Here is a 23925-nt window from a genome sequence, read left to right as displayed (position 1 = left end):
GTGTTGACTGAACACCACGACTCTGCTCTGATTCAGGTTTATCCTGTGCCTGCTCTGTAGTCTGCTCTTCAGTTTGTGAAGGGGGGTTTTGCATTTCAGGCTCAGGGATGTCTATGACAACATGGTCAGGGGACTTTGCAGGATAGTTATCTGCATGATTCTCCATTTCAATGACTGACTCATGCACATTGACCGGAAGGTCGGATTGCACCTCTTCAGGTAAGATTCTGGGGACTTGAGGAGTGAATTCTTTGGCCTGGGGGTTGAAATCAGCTGGATGCTGTCTAAATTGTCCATCACCTGCAAGTTGTATGATGGGAGGTTTTGTTGTCACCCCTATGACTCTCTCGAAGCAATAGCTTTCCTCTTCCTCCTCACTCATGTCATCCTCCTGATCATCCTTATCCATTCCTGGGTCTGAACCCTTCTTGCTTCTCAGATTTCTCCTTGTGGACTTTTTTATGTCTGTTTCCTCTTCTGGAGTTGCACCCACGGGTAGAAAACCACAGGGAAGAAGAAGATCTCTATGTAGTGTGCGGTTTGGACCACTGCCTCTCTCAGGCTTAACTACATAGACTGGTCCCTCATTGATCCTCTTCACCACAACATGGATTGTGCGCTCCCATCTGTCTGCCAGTTTATGCTTTCCACGAATGTTGACATTTCGCACCAACACTCTGTCTCCTGTGACTAGTTCAGCTGCCCTGATTTTGGCATCAAATCTGGCTTTGTTTTGTTCTCCTCTCTTGCGACTATTGTTAGCAGCCAATGCGTAGCTTTCCTGCAGACGCTGGCGTAGCTGGTTTACATACTCTGAGTGAGTAGTACAAGATCCTGCAGCAGGGCTGGTTCCCAGGACGAAGTCGACTGGCAATGTAGGCTGTCTTCCGAACATTAGTTCGTACGGTGAGTAACCAGTGGTGTCATTTCGTGTGCAATTGTACGCATGTACAAGTGGCTTTACATAATCTCTCCAATGATGTTTATCTTTCTCCTCCAGGGTTCCAAGCATACTCAAGAGTGTGCGATTGAATCGCTCGACAGGATTCCCTTGAGGGTGATAAGGTGTGGTGCGCACCTTTTCCGCTCCAATGAGAAAACATAATTCCTTTATGGTGTGGGATTCAAAGTCTCTCCCTTGGTCGCTGTGGAGGCGGCTGGGGAAACCATAGGGGGCTATAAGGTTTTCCCACAGTGCCTTAGCAGTAGTCTTTGCCTTTTGGTCTCTGGTTGGTATCGCTATTGCGAATTTCGTGAAGTGGTCTGTAATGACCAGGACGTTTCTTGTATCACGACTGTCAGGCTCTATCGACAGGAAGTCCATGCACACCAGTTCTAGCGGATAGGTGGTAAGTATGTTCTGCATAGGTGCTGCTTTTTGTGGGGTTGCTTTCCTCCTGAAGCACCTTTCACATGTTTGACATTTTTCTTCAATGGACTTAGCCATTTTAGGCCAATAAAATCTAGCACGTGCAAGGCTGAGTGCACGCTCAGCACCTAGATGGCCTACTTCTTCATGTATGCCCTTCAAAGCACGGTCTCTAAACTTCTGGGGAAGGACAAGCTGGTGGATTTCATTACCATGGTCAAGGCATTTCCTATATAGCACCCCATCTTTGAATAGAAGCTTGTTCCACTCTTTAAGAAGTAGCCTGACCTCAGGCGGCTCACAGCTCGTCTGTTTGAAGTGTGGCTTATGTGCTGATTCAAGAAAAGAAATTACCTTGTTGAGAATTGGATCTTCCCTCTGAAATCTGTACCAGTCTTCCTTTTTCATGCCAGGTATGGTGTCTTGTCCAGGATTGGCGAAACAGTCTGGTATAGCTGAGGCATCCATGGCCAAGGATTCAGCCAGACAGGGGAACTCAGACTCATCCAGACTTGAACGAATACAGTGACGCTGACAGAGAGCAGAGACCACCTCGCTGGAAACCACTTCAGCTTCCTCATTCAAGATGCGTTGTTTGAAGCCTTCAATTCTTTCGCGTTCTCTTATGAAAGCATCATCTTCTTGTGGTGGACCATGAGGTCGTCTGGACAAACCATCGGCGTCTGCGTTTGCGAGACCTGCTCGATATTTTATGCTAAAGTTGTAAGTTGACAAAGCCGCTAGCCAGCGGTGTCCTGCAGCATCCAATTTGGCAGAAGTGAGAACATAGGTGAGCGGGTTATTGTCAGTAAGAACCACAAACTCTGAACCATAGAGATAGTCGTTGAACTTTTCACAGACTGCCCACTTCAATGCCAAGTACTCCAACTTGTGTGTTGGGTAGTTTTTTTCACTTTTGGATAGCCCACGGCTAGCATAAGCTATCACCTTTAGCTTCCCGCCTTGTTCTTGATAAAGAGCAGCACCGAGACCCTCTCCGCTAGCATCGGTGTGCAGTACATAAGGGAGCTTGGGGTCTGCGAATGCAAGGATTGGTGAGGATGTTAACCTCTCAACAAGGGTTTTAAAGGCAAGGTCGCATTCAGTGTTCCACTCATCACCAAAAGGCACCCGAGAGTTCACAGGGCCCTTGGGACAGGGTCTTTTGTATATCTTTCCTCTTTTACGAGGATGATGGTATCCAGCTTTAAGAGCATTTAAGGGCTTGGCTATCTTCGAGTAGCCTTCAACGAAGCGCCGGTAATAGCCTGCAAAGCCCAAAAACTTTTCAAGCTCTTCTCTGTTTTTAGGACAAGGCCAGTTTTTCAAAGCTGAAATTTTATCTGGATCAGTGTGAACACCCTGAGCATCCACAACATGGCCAAGATACTTCACTGAGGACTTGAAAAAGTGACATTTCTCAGGCGATAACTTGAGACCATAGTCTTTGAGGCGCTGCAACACTCTCATGAGCCGGCCCTCATGCTCTTCAAGAGTCTCAGAGAAGACGATAAGATCATCCAAGAACACAAGCACTTCGTTCATGTGTAAGTCCCCAACGCACTTTTCCATTAGGCGTTGAAAAGTAGAGGGCGCATTTGTTATGCCTTGGGGCATTCTGTTGAACTCCCAGAAGCCTAGGGGACATATGAAAGCAGTCTTGTACTTGTCTTCTTCTGCCATTTCAACCTGGTAGTAACCAGATTTGAGGTCCATCACAGAGAACCATTTTGCACCACTTAGCGCTGAGAATGTCTCCTCGATGTTAGGTAGAGCATAAGCGTCTTTAATGGTACGTGTATTTAGTTTTCTGTAGTCAACACAGAGTCTTATCTTTCCATTCTTCTTCTTGACTAAGACAATCGGAGAAGCAAAAGGACTTTCAGATTCTCTGATTATACCAGCTTCAAAAAGCTCTCTCAAGTGTTGTTTGACAGCTTCTCTGTCACTTGGGTGTATAGGTCTGGGTCTTTCTTTGAAAGGGGTTTCATCGCTTAGTCTGATATGGTGCTTAACTGCATTAGTGTGACCATTAGACATTTCATCAGTAGCAAACACATCTATGATGGAGTTTAACTTATCTGTGATGCGTGTTTTCCATTCATGCCCAATAAGTGGGTTCTCAAGGTCAAAATGTAGTTTCTCATTGACTTTCTCAGTTGTAGGCTCACAACGAGGGGAAGAAGGTTGATCAGAGTTAAGGGGCATGATACAAGCTGCGGCTGAGATTTCGCCGATAACATGCCTTGGCGGCAAGGTGACATTATGGTCTGTCATGTTTCTGATGAAGACAGGAATCTTGCTGGCAGCTTTGCACGAAATGTTCAAAAGTGCACATTCAAGCATTAAACCACCAGGCAGTGAGGAAGACTCAGGTGGCTCAAGGACAAAAGAGGTGTTGGGATTTGTCTTGCCTACTCGAACATCCCCGAAGATCTGAACTCTCTGTTTGGGAGGGATGGAGACAGGGCTTTTCCCATGCAATCTAACACGACAAGGTTTGCTTTCACTCCTGTTGCTGTCGCCTACATGCTGGAGGAGTAGTGCATAGTTGTCTGACCTCTTTAAGAACTTGGGTCCTTTGTGCTCTACAGCATGCTTGTATAGCTGTATTAGAACATTTGTGCCAACCAACACAGGTGTTTGACTGTTAAAGAGGCATTCAGGAACAATCAGGGCTAAGGCTCTCAACTCTTCTTTGGTTCCAGTGACAGTATCAGGAAAAGTCAAGCTGACTTCAACATAGCCGAGGTAAGGTACAGTTTGCCCTCCAGCGCCTTCAATTTCAAGCAGACTCTGAATGGGTTGTATGGGCAAGGAAGACAGATATGAGGCATGAAATGTTTCAGAGATGGTCGTGACTTGTGACCCTGTGTCTAAGATGGACTCACACTGTACACCTTCGATTAAAACTGTTGCAACATAACGCGGACCAATAAGACCATCAGGTAAGTTAGAGTTGGCTTTGCTGTCTGATCTTAGGAGTCTGGGTTTCTTACGCGAGTTATGTGTCATTATCATGGGACTCGTCAAATCTTTGTTATCAGCTCCCAGTTGTCCCACAGCAGGAGCTGCTAAAAGTTTAAAGCCTGCTGGGGAGCTTCCTGTTTTGATTGATACTTTTCACGTTTGACTCTGAGTTCAGAGTTCTTTTTGCGGACAAGAGCCGGGTTTGGTTCGTTATCACAGTGAACTGCAATGTGACCGTCCTGGCCACATTTGAAGCAGAACCATGGCTTTGGATAGCTAGAAGACTTTGCGACTGGGTGGGGGTTTACTGGGCTTGCAATAAGACATTCACCCTTTGCATAGCTTTTGTCTCTAGTGGGGCTGCTGTTGGTGTCAGTTTTTCTTGATTCACATTTATCTTTCTGTAACAGTGATGCTACTTGTATTCTTAGCTCAGCAACCTCTTTCTCTAACTTTTGTGTGTTGTCTTGTTTCTTTGGAAAAGCAACATCTGGATCAGGATCATAGCTTGGCACGTCAAAGACTGAGTGCATGTGTGAAACAGCTTTTGCATTCCCTAAGTGTTTTTTCATTCTTTCAAGTTTTGCAGAGCGTCGATCTTCCTCTGCCCTGAGCAGAAGGAGCAACTCAGAAAAGGATGGTGGGCTACTCTTTTGATGTTCAAGCTGAAGACTTACGATCAAGCTTTGGTCCCAGCAACCTCTGCAGAACTGTCGAAGTAGATGTTTGTTTGAATCTTTGGAGTCGACTCCACCTCTAAGAATGGCCTTGGTGAGAGAAACGTTAAGCCTGTTCAAAAACATAGAGGGTTTTTCACCAGTGTTCTGATTGGAGCTCAAGAAGGTGGCAAAAAGCTCCTCGCCATCTTCTACCACTCCAAAAGCAGCTTCAAGCTGATCAAGATATAAACGGAGGGGTGAACCAGTGCCAAGGGGCTTAACGATGTCAGTAGCAGGGCTAAGTAGACTCTCCAATATCCTCCTTAACTTTTGGTTTTCAGAGACTGATGTGTCACAAAGGAGAAGCTCAACTTGTGTACGCCAGGCTTCGTAATCGACTTCACCATTTGGTTTAGGAGACTTGCCGGAGAATGTTCGTATTCTGCTCTGACTGTAGCTGGGTGGCTTTGGCTCACTGCGCATTATGTGTTCAACCACTACTTTTTGAATGTGCGGAGGGTTAAACATGTTCTCATCAATGAGTGGTGGGTTAATGGATCTGATTGAGGGAGGGACGTCAGGTGAGATACTAGCTGGACGTCTCCCTGAATGTTCATGTTGATTGTTATCTTGGACTGAATCGTCAGTCATACACGTTGGGTTATGTGTAGAACCCATGGTTCCATACTGACTATCATTGGTCTGGGGTTCAGTGAAAGGGTTAGGGCTTTGCCGCCTTTGAGGTGAATATGCTTCATTTGTCTGGGCAGGACTTGTGTTAGACTGGAGGGTTTGTAGCTCACCCTGAAGTAGGTTGAAAAAGCCTGCTTTACTGTGGCCATGCAAAGCTTGCAGTTCGCTTAAGTATCTTTGTGCTAACTCCCTACCAAGCTCGTCCTGACATATTTGTCGAATGGTCCTAACATGCCATGTCACATTAGGGTCTCTAGGGCTTGGTAAGTTACCAACAGCGGCAGGGTTTAGTCTCGAGATTGCCCTATCTGAAAGAAACTCTATGAGAGCTCTTCCTGCAGGTTGCTCTGGCTCGTCTGGGATTTTAACGGCCTTTGCAATGTCTCCATTAACTTTAAAGACATCTGTGATTTCGTTTACTGTGTATGAATCATCAATACCAGTTACAAAGAGGCAATTTGGACCTCTAAGGTCATATCTATTACAAAGTTCCATTTTTTCTCTGTTCGATGTAATTTGTTTTCCAAAGCTACAGTTTTTAACCTATTTTATCAGTCTTGGGTGCCTCTAAGATATCTACTTTGGTTAAAGTAGTCTATAACGGTTTTCAAATATTTCTATGGCTCCTTTATGCTAAGCTAATTAGCCTCCTGGCTAGCTCGCCACATTTGTAGCACTGTAAATCCTTACAAGTAACTAGGGCTAGATTCTAGGTTCTACGGAGCAGTATGTGACTGTTGAGTAGTAATGACACACCAAGACTGAGAGGTAAGTTTGAACTTCAGTTCATTTATGTAGCAAGAAAAAATATTAAATCCATTCATCATTCATATGAAAAAATACACATTTCGGCATAACCATAAAAAAATAGAATAAATCAAATATGTCAAAAAAAAGAAAAGTATTCCCCCTTATTGGTTTCACTTCGGCTGATTTAGACCTAAATAAAATATTTCCAACTTGCACCTTTAAGTTGCTATTTGGTTGACTATTGTCTCTTTTTGTTCTTTGTTTCCTAATTTTTGTTACTCAATTTAAAATGTGATTTTATCTTATTGGTGCTCAGTTGATATTTTAGTACTATTTTGTATTTAAAAATTTAAATACCAAATACCCACATTGCACAATAGTAAACCCAATAAACAAAAATAAATGCAAAAAAATAAAATAAAGCACAGCTCAGTGCATCAAGTAAAAAAGAAAGAACTACACCAGTATTATCTGGGATCAATACACTTGAGTTTCGAACACTATCTAATCAGTCCTTTTGTTAAATCCTTTCCTTGAGTTGAAGCTTCACTGCATGTTACAGCCACTTTTGGAAGTTATTTTGTCCTACCAAACTCAGTGTCCTTTCTTTATCCAAGAAACAGTAGTGTCAGTCCTGCAGCGGGAAGTGCTGCAGCTTGTAATATGATATCTTGCTAAAGGTAGCTCGCCATCTTCTTTCTTCGGTTCAGTTCCACCAAACGATCTCCTCCTCATAAAAAACCCGGCCTGTATTATAACAGGCAATATAAAAAAAAAATCCTTTAGTTCACATGCATTATACCGAAATTAAGAACTGTGTAAAACATACATATTCAATACAATTTACTCTGTAAACCACGGCGGACCGCACCTAAAATGGCGGCGCCGTTAACTTTCATTTAACTTGACCATGCTTAGCCTCGTGTTGCTTACTGTAAACTAAAACACTCAGTAGCCTCTACAAATGAAAAGAATTATATTCCCATTGTTTAGCTAACAAGTACAGAATTCATTAACACACTGGTATATCATTTTACACGGTTAAACTCACCGAGTCCTCCAACGAATAACAACAAGAGTCCCGTGGCATAGAAAAAAAAGTAACAAAATCCTCCAAAAGAACGATAAAAAAGTAATATAAAACACTCCAAAAAGAAAGTCAAAAGTGAGGCTAAATGCTCTTAAAACCTTGCTTTGCTTTCGCTTTTATCTATTCTCTTTTAACTCTAATTTTCTCCTCTTTTACTCCGTTTTCTGTCTCTGTGTCGCTAGTATTTTTCCGTAGCAAACTGACTCTCGTTCTCTCTCTTCCGCTCGCTCGCTCACTCACTCACTAGTGACGCTACACCGTTCTGATTGGTTGTTCTCGGCTGCACTAGCTAAAGGAGTATTACACCAATTATATTATTACAAAAGTACAATATAACAACAATAAAGGTTTTTTACATTATAGTCATGTTTTTAGTTTTTAAATTGTATTTAACTTAATACAACATGCTATATTAGATTTCCACAATACAGTTATTATTGTGTTTAACCTTTTATTTGTTTAGGTCAGTTAACCTGGGTTACACTATCAACCAATAATATTAAAAACATTTGATTCTATGTGTAACATGTTTAAAATGCAACAATTTTTTCAAACCCAATATATTTAATGATCAATAAACACTATTTACTTGACACAGACATAAATGGATCAAATTAGTTGTTTATTAAAACATCTTCACAACAATGACAACTGGATTTCAACAAACAAAGAGTCACACAACAACAATACTATAAATCAACTCTATCAAATCCTTTCACACATTATATGAAATACTCGGTGCTACATTATTAATGGGCTATAAAATAAATAATCCACATCAGGTTGAAATAAAGGAGCCTGACACTGACAGGAGTAATGATTCATTACATTCAAAAAGACTATTTTCAAATATAAGATCTTCTGTGTAAAGATTTAGCTTGTCCCAATACATGATGTCAGATGCAGCATGCCGAAAAATACCCAGATGTCCTACTACAACCTGTAGCAATTCTCAGTGTGCAAACCAGCAGCTTTATGGAGATTCTGACCCACAATCAATCTACACAGCGGAAGTGACATCACATGGACTGAGCCTCCCAGAGAAAACAACCAGCAATTCGAGTGATACACAAGCAACAGTCAAGTCCAAGGCACTATGTTACAACAACATTTAAAAGTATAAGTACTTCCCAATAGTAGCATACTGCATGCCAACTATGTACTCTTTATGGTCAGCTGCAGTATGTAGAATAGAAAAAAGAAAGTGCAAAGGGTTTGTAATGCAGGACATCTTCATGGGGTTGCAGCCATCCAGAGAGCCAGGTATTCCAGTGGAGTCTTCATCCAGATTAGGGGTGGGAATCTCTTGGCACCTCACGATTCGATTCGATTCCGATTCAGAGGTCAACGATTCGATTCAAAATCGATTTTCAATGCAAAACATTTTTTATGTACATACCCATGTGTGAATTTCAAAAATATATTTATATGCACATCTGAGTTTGCTACTCAGAGTTTGCTAATCACTTCCTACTTTTGTGATGATCATTAAAGACAATCAACAGATGAATTGCCTTCTCTAATATTGTATTAGAGAAAAAGCTTTTCTTGTCACAAATATGACTTTCTATGAACAGTGCAATAATCAATGCAGCTTGCATTTCAACACAATATGGAAGTATGTAAAAACTAAACCGATTCAGTTTTATTTTATTTCTAATCTTGTAAATCATGTTTCTATAGGATTTCTATTCTATTATCTATTATTTTCTATGTCATTTCAACACATTGTACAAAAAGTATGTCTTGGAATTCAGCTCTCATACAAAAACGTAAACAGAGATAAAGCCGGTGCAGGTCATGGGTTTGCTGCTCTCAGACATTTTCAAGCCACTTTGGAAACAACTCGCACATGTGTGGTGTGCATGCGCAATGGCGCATGAAGTATTAGTATTAGTATTTAAAAAAAAATAAAAAATTATAAAAAAAAAAAAATTATAAAAAAAAATAAAAATTAAAAAAATCGATTATTAACTTTTCTGAATCGATTCAGAATCGTCCGAGAGAGAATCGATATTAATCGGAAAATCGATTTTTTTTCCCACCCCTAATCCAGATGACTTCTGTTGTGAGCAGCACAGACTGACATCACAGCCACGGGAAGGAAGTGGAGTAGGGGGACGGCTAGGACAGAAGGCGGCAAGACACAGCAAATGTTTAAGAATTTGTATGTGACTTCATATCATGTCTTTGGCAACCAAATCAGTAACATGTTAATACTTACTTTGAGCTCTCTTTGCAGCAACCACTGAACCTCCGCTCTCACCAAATGCAGACGGCTCAGTAGAACAGATGTTCTGTAAAGAAATATTAAACATTTCATTATGTTTAACAAGAACATACAGCAAAAATGTTAATTGACACTTTACACAGTTTATTCTCAAGCTAACATGCGTATAAGGATGTTTTCTATGTGCTCTGACTCTGTGAAGTGGTCTCTGTTTAGAACCTACACCACACCGTTATATACAATCATATGAAAAAGTTTGGGAACCCCTCTCAGCCGGCATTATAATTGACTCTGCTTTCACAAAAAAAATATAAAAGTGGTATGTCTTTAATTTACCAGGAACAGCTAAGTACTGGGATGTTTTCCAAACAAAGATTTTTTGAAAAGCAGTATTTGGTTGTATGAAATAAAATAAAATGTGAAAAACTGGCTGTGCAAAAATATGGGTACCCTTGTGGTTTTGTTGATTTTAATGCCTGTAACAGCATGTAAAACTGATGAATTTAAACACAAAGTTGGTTGGATTATGTTGTTAAGCCTTGAACCTCATAGAAATGTCTGTTTAATCATGAGAAAATGTATTTTAGGTGCCTAAATGCAAGTTGCACTTCTCTTTGACTCTCTGCAGAAGTGAGACAGAATGCGATCATCAAAACAGCTCCCAAAAGATCTTAAAAACAAAGATTATTCATTGTCATGGTTTAGGGGAAGGCTACAAGAAGCTTTCCCAAAGGTTTCAATTGTCAATTTCTACTGTAAGGAACGTTGTCAGGGAATGGAAGGACACAGGCACAGTTGCAGTTAAACCCAGGTCTAGCAGACCAAGAAAAGTACAAGAGCGGCATATGCGGCGGATTGTGAGAATGGTTGCACACAACCCAAAGATCACCTCCAAAGACCTGCAAGAACATCTGGCTGCAGATTGTGTATCTGTACATGGTTCAACAAATCAGTGCAATTTGCACCAAAACATCTGTATGGCCAGGTGATGAGAAGGAAGCCCTTTCTGCGCCCACGCCACAGATACAGTTGCATGGAGTATGCAAAAGCTCATTTAGACAAGCCAGATTCATATTGGAAGAAAATGCTTTGGACTGATGAGACAAAAATTAAGTTATTTGGTCTTTATAAAAAGCAGATGTTTTGGTGCAAATTGCGCTGAATTGTTGAACGATGTACAGATACACAATCTGCAGCCAGATGTTCTTGCAGGTCTTTGGAGGTGATCTGTGGGTTGTGTGCAACCATTCTCACAATCCTCCACCTATGCCGCTCTTGTTTTTTTCTTGGTCTGCCATGCCTGGGTTTAACTGCCACTGTGCCTGTGTCCTTCCATTTCCTGACAACGTTCCCTACAGTCGAAATTGACAATTGAAACCTTTGGGAAAGCTTCTTGTAGCCTTCCCCTAAACCATGACAATGAACAATCTTTGTTTTTCAGATCTTTTGGGAGCTGTTTTGATGATCCCATTCTGTCTCACTTCAGCAGAGAGTCAAAGAGAAGTGCAACTTGCATTTAGGCACCTAAAATAAATGTTCTCATGATTAAACAGACATTTCTATGAGGTTCAAGGCTTAACAACATAATCCAACCAACTTTGTGTTTAAATTCATCAGTTTTACATACTGTTACAGGCATTAAAATCAACAAAACCACAAGGGTACCCATATTTTTGCACAGCCAATTTTTCACATTTTATTTTATTTCATACAACCAAATACTGCTTTTCAAAAAATCTTTGTTTGGAAAACATCCCAGTACTTAGCTGTTCCTGGTAAATTAAAGACATACCACTTTTATATTTTTTTTGTGAAAGCAGAGTCAATTATAATGCCGGCTGAGAGGGGCTCCCAAACTTTTTCATATGACTGTACTGCTCAGTTGTGGTCTAACTGTAAAAAAAAGAATACGCAGAGGCTCAAGGTAGCATACAATGGGCCGGTTTCACAGACATGGATTAAGCCTAGTTCTGGACTAAATTGCACTTTCAATGGACAATCTCCATTCAAAACTGCATTTAGTCCAGGACTAGGCTTAATCCATGTCTGTGAAACTGGCCCAATGTTTTATGTGTCCCCTCTAAAAAGCTGCTATAAGGTTTAGACGGCATTGGTGCAATATCCTGTTTATCCTAAAGGCCAATATGCAATTTTTATGAATTTCTGTATTTCCTTTTGTATACTATGTAAACTGTATGATGTGTTATATGGCCATGTGTCTGCAATAAAGCTTTATCATTATAAAGACAGTATATCAACCATTTTAAAATGTGATTACAGGTTAATATCACACACCTGGAGCTGTGATGACCGTCTGTGTGGACAGGGGAGCTTCTGTTTCCAGCAATAGAAACACCAGCTCCTGAGGAAGAGGGACAGTGGTCTTCACAGCTGGCAGAGAGTGTGCAGAGGGAGGGAAGAACAATAAGACAAAGACAAATTTTAAACTGAATATGCTTTATCTTATCAGTCATTTATATTTAGCAACACTGATTCTCCTGGGGAAGAAAACATGTTGTTGCTATTTTCCTGTGATGAAGAAAATGATTTAGCTTTATAATATGTTACAGGCATTATTATGTATAAATAAAAAAAATTAGGAAGGTCCCCAGCACTTTTACTGTCTGCATATTATCACTGTATTTGCCTAGATCTTAATTACAGGTCTGCCTTTCTTTCTCCCCATGACTTAAGTAATACCTTCTGTAGGCCTATGTGTACATTGTCTTAACCTTTTGGGCATCTCAGATATCAAAGTACTATTGTAATTTTCTTTAAAAACTTGTGTTGAGATTATCATCTTTAATTTGGAGTTAATTTCCAGCACAATATCTTCATTTATTTACCTCTCAACATTGCCTAAACATATTATAAAAACGTAAATGGTGTAGTAAAATAAAACATGCATGACAGGTAGGTCTGCATTGTAGGCAGCATGAAACCCCTCACAGAGTTGTTTGCTACTTTGGCTAAACATGAATGATATAGCCATTCAAAATGGGGAGGAAGTGAAGACCTGCGTTTTAAGCTTTGTTCACCATCTGATGACTGTAAGCAGTAGCCTGGCATTCCCAGACCTGCCACTAGGCGCTGGCAAATTCAAGATATCAGGGTCTGGATTTCCAGGCTATGTAAGCAGTTAACACACACTAAAATGTAAACAGGACGACAGCACACGGTACAAATGAAGCACACTTGCATTCATTCACTGTCTAGTCTCTGCTATCTTCCGCTATTTTTGACAGTTTGTGTAAAGAAACACCCGGCGTTTCTAACTTTTACCGGTATATTTAAACATTCATTAACCTCAGTAAACGTCAATAAGGTTAGTCAGTGTGTTAAGGCAAACTTTCTGTGGCTAAAAGTCGCGGTTTTGTTTACTATTACATCTCCACCAAGCAACTGTTATCTCGTTCACGTACACGGGACAAAGTCTGACATTGCCGAATGAAAATATCACTACACATTCGTACATCCTCCATTGTTTAATTCACCGAAGTATTACTTTAAAATGTAGATAACTTACCTTTTATCAGTAAAGTCCGCAAACAGCGAAATCCACACGGTAGTGATGAGAGAGAAGGCGGAAGTAGAGCTCCTCCTCCGCCTAAACAACTATAGAGAATGAACTGTAACAGTTTAGGGAGAGAGCGGGGAAAACAGCGCCTCCCAAATCCCATCAGTGGCCGGAAATATATTACATTATTACAGTGGTTTAGCACTACCATAGGGAATGAATGGGAAACGGTTTAGGGCATAGACATTATAGGGCCGGTTTCACAGACAGGGCCTAGATTAAGCCAGGAGTAGGCCTTAATGTGGACTAGTTAAACTGGGACGTTTAAGGCCCTGTTTCCACCTGGCATTAATATGTGGTTCTGAGGAATCCGATCGTTATATGTAAATGTAATATGCTTGTTCACACCTGGCCTTAACAATGCGTCTTCTATGCGCGTTTGCGATCCGGATTCGAATTCCCCGCGCTGTATGGAAATCAGCTCGTACATCATTTCCGCTTATACACTCCATCTTCAATGTTTTCTGTTGTCTGTTTACCTGCAACGGTGCGCTTTTATGACGTAAATTGTCGCGTGAATGAGTACGCGTTTCCGCCCAGTCACTCGCCGCAGTTGAGTGGGCGGGGCCTAATGTGTATGAGATGCGCATACGCGTTTCCACTGTTAATGGGTATGTGGATAAGTGGTCTCAAACCACCTCCGAATGTGGATCATTTCAATGCGCATTCAATGCGCATTGAGCGTGTTTCCACCTGTAGTTAGCGCGATCGGATCCTAAAAATCACATATTAATGCCAGGTGGAAACAGGGCCTAAGTCACTGTCATGGATATGGCTTAAGTTTGGCTTAGTTTTTCTGAGACTATGAAGTCCTGGAGTAAAGTAAGTAAGCCTGATTGTGAACAACTGCCCATGAGCACGTGCTGCCGTTCCAACGGTGATCATAAAAACCCGGAGTGGAGCTGAAACACCAATGCTTGTGAGAAAAAACAAGGGCAGAGGCTAAAAAAATCCCATCAATAAACTTTAATGAATTTAAAAAAAATCTCTTAAAAAAGAATAGTTTGAAACCATCCGGTTATTGAATCTAAAAGCCATACAGATGGGACTGAGCAAATAAATAGTTGGGCCGCAATTTGCAACAAATTAAATTAATGAAAATGTTACTAAGAGAACAATACACCAACTTCAGGTTATCTTCATTATTATCGGTATTTCACATCTTTCTCATTTATAATTTTGACATTATATTTAATGATATCTGCACTGATAGACTCTGTGGAAAAACCCGAATCTCGCCTTAAAGAAGAGCTTGCCACAACCTTTCAACAAAGGACAAAAAAGATGACGTTGCATGAAAGTTAGCCAGAGAATTCCATGGACAGAAAATGCAATATCTGAAGGCATGAAAATTAAAATTCTACAGGTGGAATTGGACATTATTTAACCTTTATTTTACCAGGCAAAATTGCTTGAGGTCAAATGACCTCTTTTCCGAGAAAGGCCTGGCAGAAAATGGCAGCAGTTAGAATGAATGAAATATAAGACAAACATAAGAAGAAAGCACAGACATGAGAAAACAGAGACAAATACATTCCAGAAGGCGAAGAAGAAGAACAATTTTGAGGCAATGAGAAAAGTTTTAAAAATCATTCTTAGTGATGAGTTCCTGCAATTTGAGTGTTTTTTGAATAGTGTTCCAGGCGGTGGGAGCAGAGTACATGAAAGCCCTCTTCCCAAACTCAGTATGGGTTCTGGGGACAGAGGTGGAAAGAAAGTCCAGAGAGCGTAAACTGTATGACATGAAGTTGGAAGAGAGAGCTATGATTCAAACAAGATACAGTACTGAGACAATTGTGATTACTAATCACAGTGAAGATATACGTAGAAAATCAAAGGTGTTCATGTTGTATTTTTTGTCATTTTGTTATTCATGTGTGTCAGTATTTTAAATCACAACAACCACATTTGAAAACACAATTGTTTTAGACACTCATTGTATTGTGCTGAATACATCTTCAATTTAAATGCATCCATCTAGTAAGCTCAGGCAAAGTTGTTATTTCCATTGCATTTTCCATATTTAAAGCGGTCTCGAAATGTAAATTCATCAAATAAATGTTTTGGATAAGACCTATCCACAAGCACTCTTCTGGCTGGCCTCTGCAGTGGGAGTTAGTTAGATATTCCAAATAGTCCATGCTCTCTCACAAACACCACTAAACTGAAGTTAAACCTGCCTCCTTGGAGGATTAATTTAAGATCAAATTTAGACCTAGAGTAGCTCTAGTCATCTGTCTTGCAATTGGCTTTGTTTAATCCAGAATATCTTTAATCTAGGACTATTTTAAACTGAGTCTGTGCAAGTAGTTTTCAATTAATCCAGCTCAACAGGCATTTTAGTCTCGGACTAGGCTTAAACCTTGTCTGTGAAACCGGCCCATAATGTCTATGGTTTAGGGAGTTTTAGTTAAAGAATCCACGGGTGCGATGGCTGGCACAGCCCGACAGCCAATGAAATTGCAGCATCGACCCCTGCTGACTATGGTCCTTAATCCCTCAAAGTTTCCCTTAAGTAGTTAAGATAAATATCTGGAGCCGGTTCAAACCCCGGAACGGACAAAGGTAAAGAGGTGGTTTTGAAACAAGAAATGTTAATCTCACTTCTTCTATTATGGCTATCATTATATTTAAGTTACAGACAGAGAGGTGTGTGCTAATGTTTCCTACACTTTATATTGGCAATAAATTCAGGAGTTTAGAAGAATTATTGATTATCTTTATTTCGAACATGCAAGCAATAAAAAAACAAGTTTAAACCTGCAGTGTGTAGAATTTTGGGTTTTATTTCCTAGCAGATTTTGTAGAAAGTAATTATAATATCCATAAGTACATTTAATTTACTGCATAATACCTGAAAACATATTTTTTTCCCCTTAGAAAGGGTCTCATATATGTCCATACTTCTGCATATTTTGGACCAAGGCCTAGTGCCGCCATCTTGAAAGTGCCATATAGTTGGAATGTCATCAGGTGCATTGTTTAAAATTTAGAATTGTTCTTGTCCTTGAAGGCCACTGTAGCTTCTGTTATTATTCAAAAGGGTTGGGGTTACCCAGGGAGCGCTGCATTCTAGAACTTTGTAGAACTTTCTTGATGATGTCATATTACACACTGCACCTTTAAATAGTAATAGATGAATAAATAAAAAAACAAAAAACAAAAAGCAAAACATTTAACTCAAATGCAGTGTGGAAAAAAATACTAAAGCATTATGTGACATATTTATTATGGCTATTAACCAATTATATTACATACCTTTCATACTAAGAGTATACAACATATCTAAATTGCAGCTACTTTTTCCAATACATTCAATGATCACAAAAAATTATTCACATAAATCACACAAGGACAGGGTTAAATCTTAATAATTTATTATTAATAATCTCCACAGCATCACAACTTAATATTTAAGAAACATAGTATAAATATAAAACAGATTGTTATTTTATTTACAATATTTAAAAATGTACATTCTATGGAACCCTGCCTGTTCGAGAGAGAGCAGCGTAAGTATTAAATAACCTAATATGATACTCTAAATAAATTGATTCAGCATTCATTCGTTGTGCCCTCTTCTATAACTTGAAAAATACATTGAATAGTGCTTTTATAATGCATACATAGACATGGACACAGCCTTGAATGAAAACAATGAGACTTTAATCAAACAGTTTGAAGTAATAAGGTCATAAGGTCTTTGCGCAGGTCACTGTAACAATAACTCTGTGTCCTTCATCCGGATGATGACTGCAAGACAAAAGCAGAAGGAGAGAAAATGGGTTATAACTTTTATAATGATTTACACACAGGCCTTGCTAGCTGTTGTCAAATGGATAAGCTACTTATCTTTTTAGAGATGAACTTCATGTGCAGCTTCACGGGCAAGGCTATGGCGAAATAGAAATAGAAAGAGCAGAGCATAGACATGTTAGTCCAATAATACAATACCTATATTTTTTGTATTTGATTATGAGCACCTTATGTCACATTTAACCTTGAATGAGTTACGTATCTTAGATTGTAGAGGTTGGAATTCATATGCAGCATGCAGAGGCAAGACGTGGATAGTTGGCACAGCCTGACAGCCGAGTTGTGGTCCATTGGCAGCCTTTTGATAGAGGGAGGAAGAGAGAGGGAGGAGATAAGTTACACAACAAAACACTATATCGCATTGTTAATTACAGTCAAGCCTGTTACCAGACCTACAGGCAGTTTGAGAGTCGGGCTAGCTGTTGTCAAACGAGAGATGGACTTCATATGCAGCTACACAGGCAGGCTATCACGAAATAGAGAATGAACAAGAAAGAGCAGAGACATAAGTCAAACAATACAATACATATATTCTTGCTGTATTTGATGGTGAGCAGCTTATGTCACATTCAACCATGAATGAGTTACCTATTTAGACGGGGCAGATGAGTTGTAGTCCATTGGAGTTGTAGTCCATTGTGAAGCCTTTGTTTTGTCCGTCTGTAAAACAGAAAAAAAGTATTGTCTAGTTACACACTACATGTACTACAGGCGAGCCCGTTATCTGGCCTATAGGCAGTTCGTCAGCTGGTGCTGGGGTTACTTGGGAAGAAGGAATCGGGTGGTCATACCTTCCTGTGTAGTGCTCCGAATCCAACGTGAGTATCCTGATGCTGATGGTGAGTATGTTGGTTTCAGATCCCCTCTGGGCGACTGAATTGAGTTCTTCAACAATGGGAGCAGGGTCACTGATGACCCTGTTGGGGAAGTGAACTTTGTATAGCGGAGTTCTCCTTTAGCAGTCTTGGCCTGGCAACGTCCAGCGTTCTCGTTGAAATGAAATGTCAGGTAAAGCCTAAAGTAAAAGCATTTTATTCAGAGTAGCACACACAGATGATAAGACAGTATAACATTTGTATATTAATTACTATTTACCTGCACATCATTCCAAGGTATGAAAAAGCAACATTTTTCGGTGCAAACCTAAGGATGACACTGTGGAAGACTTCCAGGTTGGAGGTCTGGTACAGTGGGCTGAGCTTGGCGATGTCTTTGAGAAGGCGCTTGCTCTCCAGTGCTTTCTCTAGCCTGTAAAAAGGCTTGGTACCTACATTTTTAGGACATACAAATAAAGGATAAATAGAAAATCTCCATAGAAATACATTAAATGCAAGCATGTGCTAACTATTTAATTCCTGGAGTAAAATTGGGATTCAGTGCATACCTGGCTTCAGCCACTTCAGGGTGTCTTCTGAAGGTCCATGCAGGCAGGCAGGGAAGAGCGGATCTTCATGAACATGGACATTCTGGATGTGGTTGAGCAGGGATGTCCGCTTAGCCACAGTCTCCTCCCCTCTTGATGCTTGCTTGCCACTTCTTTAGCTTCTCACATCCCTTCTCCTTGGCGATCCCCTCTACTTTCTTGTTAATCGCTGCAGGATGAATTTAATATTAAATTATGGATATTATAATAAATAAATAGAAATGCATGAATTACAATGCCTCATTGGTTGTTATGGTACCTTTTGCAACATGCAACATGCCATACGTCATAGTAGTGTGTGATGTCTGGTCTCTGCTCCCTCAAGTACTTCTGAACTTGTGGGTGTCTGTCAGTTACAAGTGATGCGATCCTCACACCAGATGCATCAAGGAAAGCCAGATTGCGAAGTCTCCTTCTCCATCCGAACACTGCCTCCTACTTCATTGCTCTTTATATTACAGGAGAAAAAGGGAGCTTTCATTATCTCAACATTTAGTAATATTTGAAATATTTTCCAATTTAAGTTATTTTCTAATTGTAGTGTTATATATGAAAATGTTTACCTGAATCAGCTGAATGTCTACAATTCGGTCGCTGTCAAGTTCCATCATGGAGTACGAGCCAAACTTAGCACAATGCCCAGGGCTGTCAGCTCTCATGTCGCCTCCCAAACAAACCTTCTCCTTCTGCTGGAGGTCCAGAAGAAGGCTTGCCTGGTCCGCTTTCCATTTGTGGATGATGGCAGGTTGAATGAAGGACCGAATGTGTTTCGTGAATGTTGTTCTGGAAATGGTCTTCAAACACAGCGCTGAAAGAATCTGGTAAAACATTATAGAAATTGATCAATAACCTCACTGACAGCTGTCATTTTTATACATTTCTTACTGAAACTTTAATGTTTCTAATACCTTATTGGTCTGGACCATGAAGGACCCTGTGAAATAAACTGCAGCAGCTAAATGGATGTTCCCTGCAGGTGCACTGCCAATATGTGGTTGGCTGTTCCACTGCCTGGTGTATTCGCAGCGTGTGCATCTCTGGTCCACAGACAGGAAAGTGCCTCTTGTGTGTGATTTGTTGACACAGGAACTAGAACAAACTGGGCAGATCTTGAACAAGTCCAGCAGGCAGTCATCTAACACCAGGTACTTCGGCATATCTTGGAGTGATATGACGGGGTCTATTGAAGGTCAAAAAAAGACAAGATATAACAAGTATACATTAGGACATGTTCATATACATATTAGCACTGATTTTACCCCCCAAATAACATAGTTACAAGGTGTTAGTGGATTTGGGTTGCCAGGGCCTTTAACAGTAAATTAAAATGGACAAAAGATATGTACATACCCCCTTATTTTCTCTTTTCAACCTCCCATCTCTTCTTTTCCATTTCATAAAATGGAGACTGGCAGAAGTCTTTCCAGGTCATCTCCATCTGCATGTCCTGTGTTTCGTAGATGGACAGTACTTTGGCAGGGCAGTATATGTATTTCCCAGCAAGTCCAGGGAAGCCTGTGTGGACATGTGGACTGCTGGGGCCCTGCTTTAGTTCCAGCTGACAGAACCGGCACTTGCGACCTGTCGGCTCAGTGTCGGTTCTTTTCCTCTTCTTCTCCACCTTTTTTTTTGTGGCATCCAGTTCCCGCTGGAAGAACTCTGTCCCAGCAAAATCCCTGAATGCCATCCCAGGGTCTGTCAGACCTTCAGCACCGTATTTTTTGAAAACTATGGTGGAGCAGTAGAAGTATCTGACAGGTCCTTGCTGGTAAAAAAAATGAACTGATGAACCATCATTTACATACCTCGACTTTGGCTGGCCACAGGCAAGACAGGTTATGGTTTTTGTTTTTTTTGTGTGTGGCTGTTGCTGCTGCTGTTGTACTGCCAATATGCCTTGAACCATTTTTTCAAGGGACTCCTGTGTGATGGGTTCTACGGTCTGAACGGGTGAAGGTGGTTTTGTGACTTCAACAGGCATTGTGACAACTGGCACACTGGTAGTCTGACTCCCCTCTGTCAGCGCATACTGTCTTGAAGCCGTTCTGGTGTAGTGTTCAAAGATGAGCTAGTGTTCAATAGCTTGCTCAGGTGCTTTACATACTGTGCTATATGTAGCTTTGTTGTTGGGTGGAGCAAGCTATTTGGATCTTTGGCTGAGTTGTGAACCAGGGTGGCATAATCCTGGTACACAAGCTTTAGCATGTCCTTTTGTCCGTGATATTTATTGAGGATGTTGTCGATGCATTGCTTCATAGGTGCTGGCCAGCGCTTGTGGTCCAACACAAAGGTTCTCCCACCGGACTTGACAGGTCCAGTGCGAGCTGCAGTCGGTGATGGCAGCAGAGGCAAAGGCGGCGGGCTTGTGTTTCCTATAACCACAAAAGACAAGTGTACAGGTCAGGTGAAATGAGTAAATAAGATCCCTTTGTTGTCACATCTCTCAGAAAATAAATATAAAACACTGATACGGCTATTTAAAAAAGAAAATAATAATTTAGTAGTAAAATTGTTTTATTTATAATAGTGCTGCTGCTGACTTTTGCCACTACTTTGTCAAGAAGTCCTTACCTGGCTCTATTTCAGGCTTGGGAGCTGCCATCAGATCTCGTTCACCTCCAAGATCAGCTGGCTGCCAAGTTGAAAACTGGAACAGCTTTGCTGGAACCCTGGAGGATGCTGGAGGAAGCCCGGACTGGTCGGTGGGTGGGCAGGGTTGAGGAGGTGGAGTGATGACCTGGGAGTCTGGCTTGCTCCTGTGTTTTTCCCAATCCAAAGGTACTGGGCGGCAACCAGGCTCCAAATATTCCAGGCCAAACTTCTCTCCTGTGTCTCTGCCGGAGGGATGGAAGGCAGGATACTTCCTGTGGCCCAACACCTGGTGAGAGACCGCAATGAGGTTTGCAATCAATGCGGGGTCAAAAACAGCTGGGAGGCAAACCCCTGGCTGCTTTAAATCTACCAGGCGCTGGTAGTTCCACCGTGCAACCCCCGTAATCCCCTGAGCTTGAAAAAGCTCAGAGGAAACCTGTGTTCCTGTGACCCACTTTGCCTGATGAAAGTGGTACCCCTCCTGTTGTGATGTGCCTCTGATGGGAATCCAAATAGGTACTTTTGCTCCATCACCCTGAACTTGGTTCAGCTGTAATGTGCCTCCATTCCTGTACAGGATCCGACCTTCCACTTCTGGATCACTCAGGCAGCCTCGCAGGATGTGCACACGCTGAATCCGCCAGATCTTCAGCATAGAGGGCTTGAACAGAGGAGCACCATTTGGGTCTGTGGCAAGGTGGAAATGCTGGAAGACTCCCTCCACTCTCTGGACCAGCTCTTCGGGCTTGAGAATCTGGATACGGCAGTGATGACGGACATGTTGTTTGGTGGGGTTCCACGGTTCAATGTTGCAAAATGTGTATGCATCCTTCAGCCTCTGCAGGTCTTCTTGATCCACCACAGAAAAAGCAGCAGACAAGAATTGAGCAAATGAGCTGTAAAGAGCATGATGCTCTGAAACACACTCACGGAGGAGACGCCTCATGCAGTGGAACAAGTCCAACTTGATAGTTATATCTTGGTTGAAGTCGGACCTTGAAGAACATGCATTCAGCAGGTTCCCATGCGTGGCTACAGAAACAATGGCATCAGTTGTTCTCCACGCCTCCCAGCTCAGATGCTCTCCTGCAAAGGATTCTGCCACCTTGAAGGATGCACAGCAATCCCTAAAAGAAACAAAACAAAGTATATCAATGAATTGTTAAAACAGTCTTATCACTTTGTGTACTCAAATGCATTCAGCCATGACAATAATATTTGTATTAATAAAAACACCTATTATAATTGTGTGTGAAAGTCCTTCATCAAACTGTTAATATGTATGATAAAGGGAGATGTAAGTTACGAATATGGGCTATTCACGTTCATCAATAATAACATTTCTATTTAAAAAAAGTATTACCTGTCAACCCACTGGTATTGCGCCTTTTGGATGCCTGCAGCGCTGTAGCGGTTTGCCAGTCCCTCGTACAGGGGCTTCAGGGATCTCTCCGTCTCAGACTGCACCATTGCCCAAGAGAGGATCATCCAGTGCTCGTTCATCACTGCATAGGATGACATGGTCCCGGATACGAAAGTGACCTTCCTGGCCACTTTGCGGGTGTGATCTGAGCGGAAAGCCTGCCCAAAGGTGCCCTGCATGAGTGTTCTGATCGCTGCTTCCTGGTGCTTGTACTCATAGAGTAGGCAGTCAGTCAGGTAGTGTGAAGAGACAGAGATCCCGTTCCAGCCATCTGAATCTCCATACTCGCCAAAGGGAGCTGGATTTGTGCCCTGTCGAATGAACTGTGTTTTTGTTCTTTGGCCAAACTTCCCTGCTTCACCATCGATGATAGTTTGGCAGTTTAGGAGATAAGCCAGGTTAGCGTGTTCATACTTCAGGTGCATCATCTCCATGATCTGCTTAGCCATGTCAGAGGGAGAGTTGCCCGTCCGTCGTAGCTCATTCATTACTGACTTACAAATAGCCTTCTTTAATGTGAGTACTGCTGGCAACAGGTTTGTAAACCTCTGGGGAAGTTTTTGCAGCCAGATCGGGTTGTCAGCGTACCACCTTTTCCGGCAAACTTTGCAGCACAGCCTGGATGACAGCAGGTAATACTGTCCGGTTAGTCCGACGATAACTCGAGGTCTGCCAACACCTGCAGAGGCAACTTGAGCCTGAGCGCAACCATCTATGCAAGGCAGGGTGTAATTGTTCCTCAGCCTAACCATTATGTTATCATTCTCTGGCTTCCATATAAAAAAGGGGTGAAGTTGAAAGTACTTGGGGGATGGAAGCTCAGAGATGCTATCGATTAACTCAGGCTAAGGAGGGGAACGCCACAAAGACAGCATCTTCATGGGGTTGCGCACAGGGATGCAGCCTGGCCAGAGACCCAGGGATTCCAGCTCACTCTTCATCCAGATCCTCTGCTGCTGTGAGCAGTTCCATTGACTGATGTCATGGTCATAGGAAGTAAGTGGAGTAGAGGCACGGCTGGGGACAGGTGATGGCTGACCTAGTCAGACAAGAATAAAAACACATGAAATCATCAATATTTTGTATGTGACTTGCTGAATCAGTAACTTTTTTTTATTCACTTCTTAAAATACATTTTACATATTTGGTATTTGCTCCTGTTTCTTATTTCAAGTCACTTTGTAAACCATTGTTTTTAAAGTTGCTATACAAATAAAGCTATTATTATTGTTCATACACACATAAATACTTACTTTGAGCTATTGGTGCACTTAGTGGCAGAGGAGGTTGTGTGGGTGCCACAGACGCCTCAGGAGAACTCTGATGTTCTATA

The 23925-nt window shown here is 41.4% G+C and overlaps 1 protein-coding gene and 1 long non-coding RNA gene across 2 annotated transcripts; both read right to left on the bottom strand.

The window, feature by feature from the left end:
- Positions 1 to 2764: 2764 nt before the first annotated feature.
- Positions 2765 to 7959, bottom strand: LOC307248307 (zinc finger CCHC domain-containing protein 12-like). Its single transcript, XM_080024708.1, has 2 exons — positions 7493 to 7959; positions 2765 to 7188 (listed from the first exon to the last, which is right to left on the bottom strand). Exon 2 carries the CDS (start codon positions 6184 to 6186, stop codon positions 4444 to 4446), a length of 1743 nt encoding a protein of 580 aa, XP_079880834.1. The 5' UTR covers positions 6187 to 7188; positions 7493 to 7959; the 3' UTR covers positions 2765 to 4443.
- Positions 7960 to 8271: 312 nt separating this feature from the next.
- On the bottom strand, positions 8272 to 13482 carry LOC307248812. The gene is made up of 4 exons (XR_013844813.1): positions 13288 to 13482; positions 12057 to 12152; positions 9756 to 9828; positions 8272 to 9655 (listed from the first exon to the last, which is right to left on the bottom strand). It is a non-coding gene; the product is annotated as an uncharacterized lncRNA (long non-coding RNA).
- Positions 13483 to 23925: the final 10443 nt, after the last annotated feature.

The sequence above is a fragment of the Ammodytes marinus genome, assembly GCF_949987685.1.
Source record: "Ammodytes marinus genome assembly, chromosome: 3".
In the NCBI taxonomy this organism is placed as follows: Eukaryota; Metazoa; Chordata; class Actinopteri; order Uranoscopiformes; family Ammodytidae; genus Ammodytes; species Ammodytes marinus.
The sequence above is the reverse complement of the archived record's forward strand: the minus strand, read 5'-3'. Positions and strand labels throughout refer to the sequence as shown.

Bases quoted from the DNA above. Each gene is read 5' to 3' on its own strand.
- LOC307248307 (XM_080024708.1), bottom strand. From the start codon at position 6,186: ATGGAACTTTGTAATAGATATGACCTTAGAGGTCCAAATTGCCTCTTT.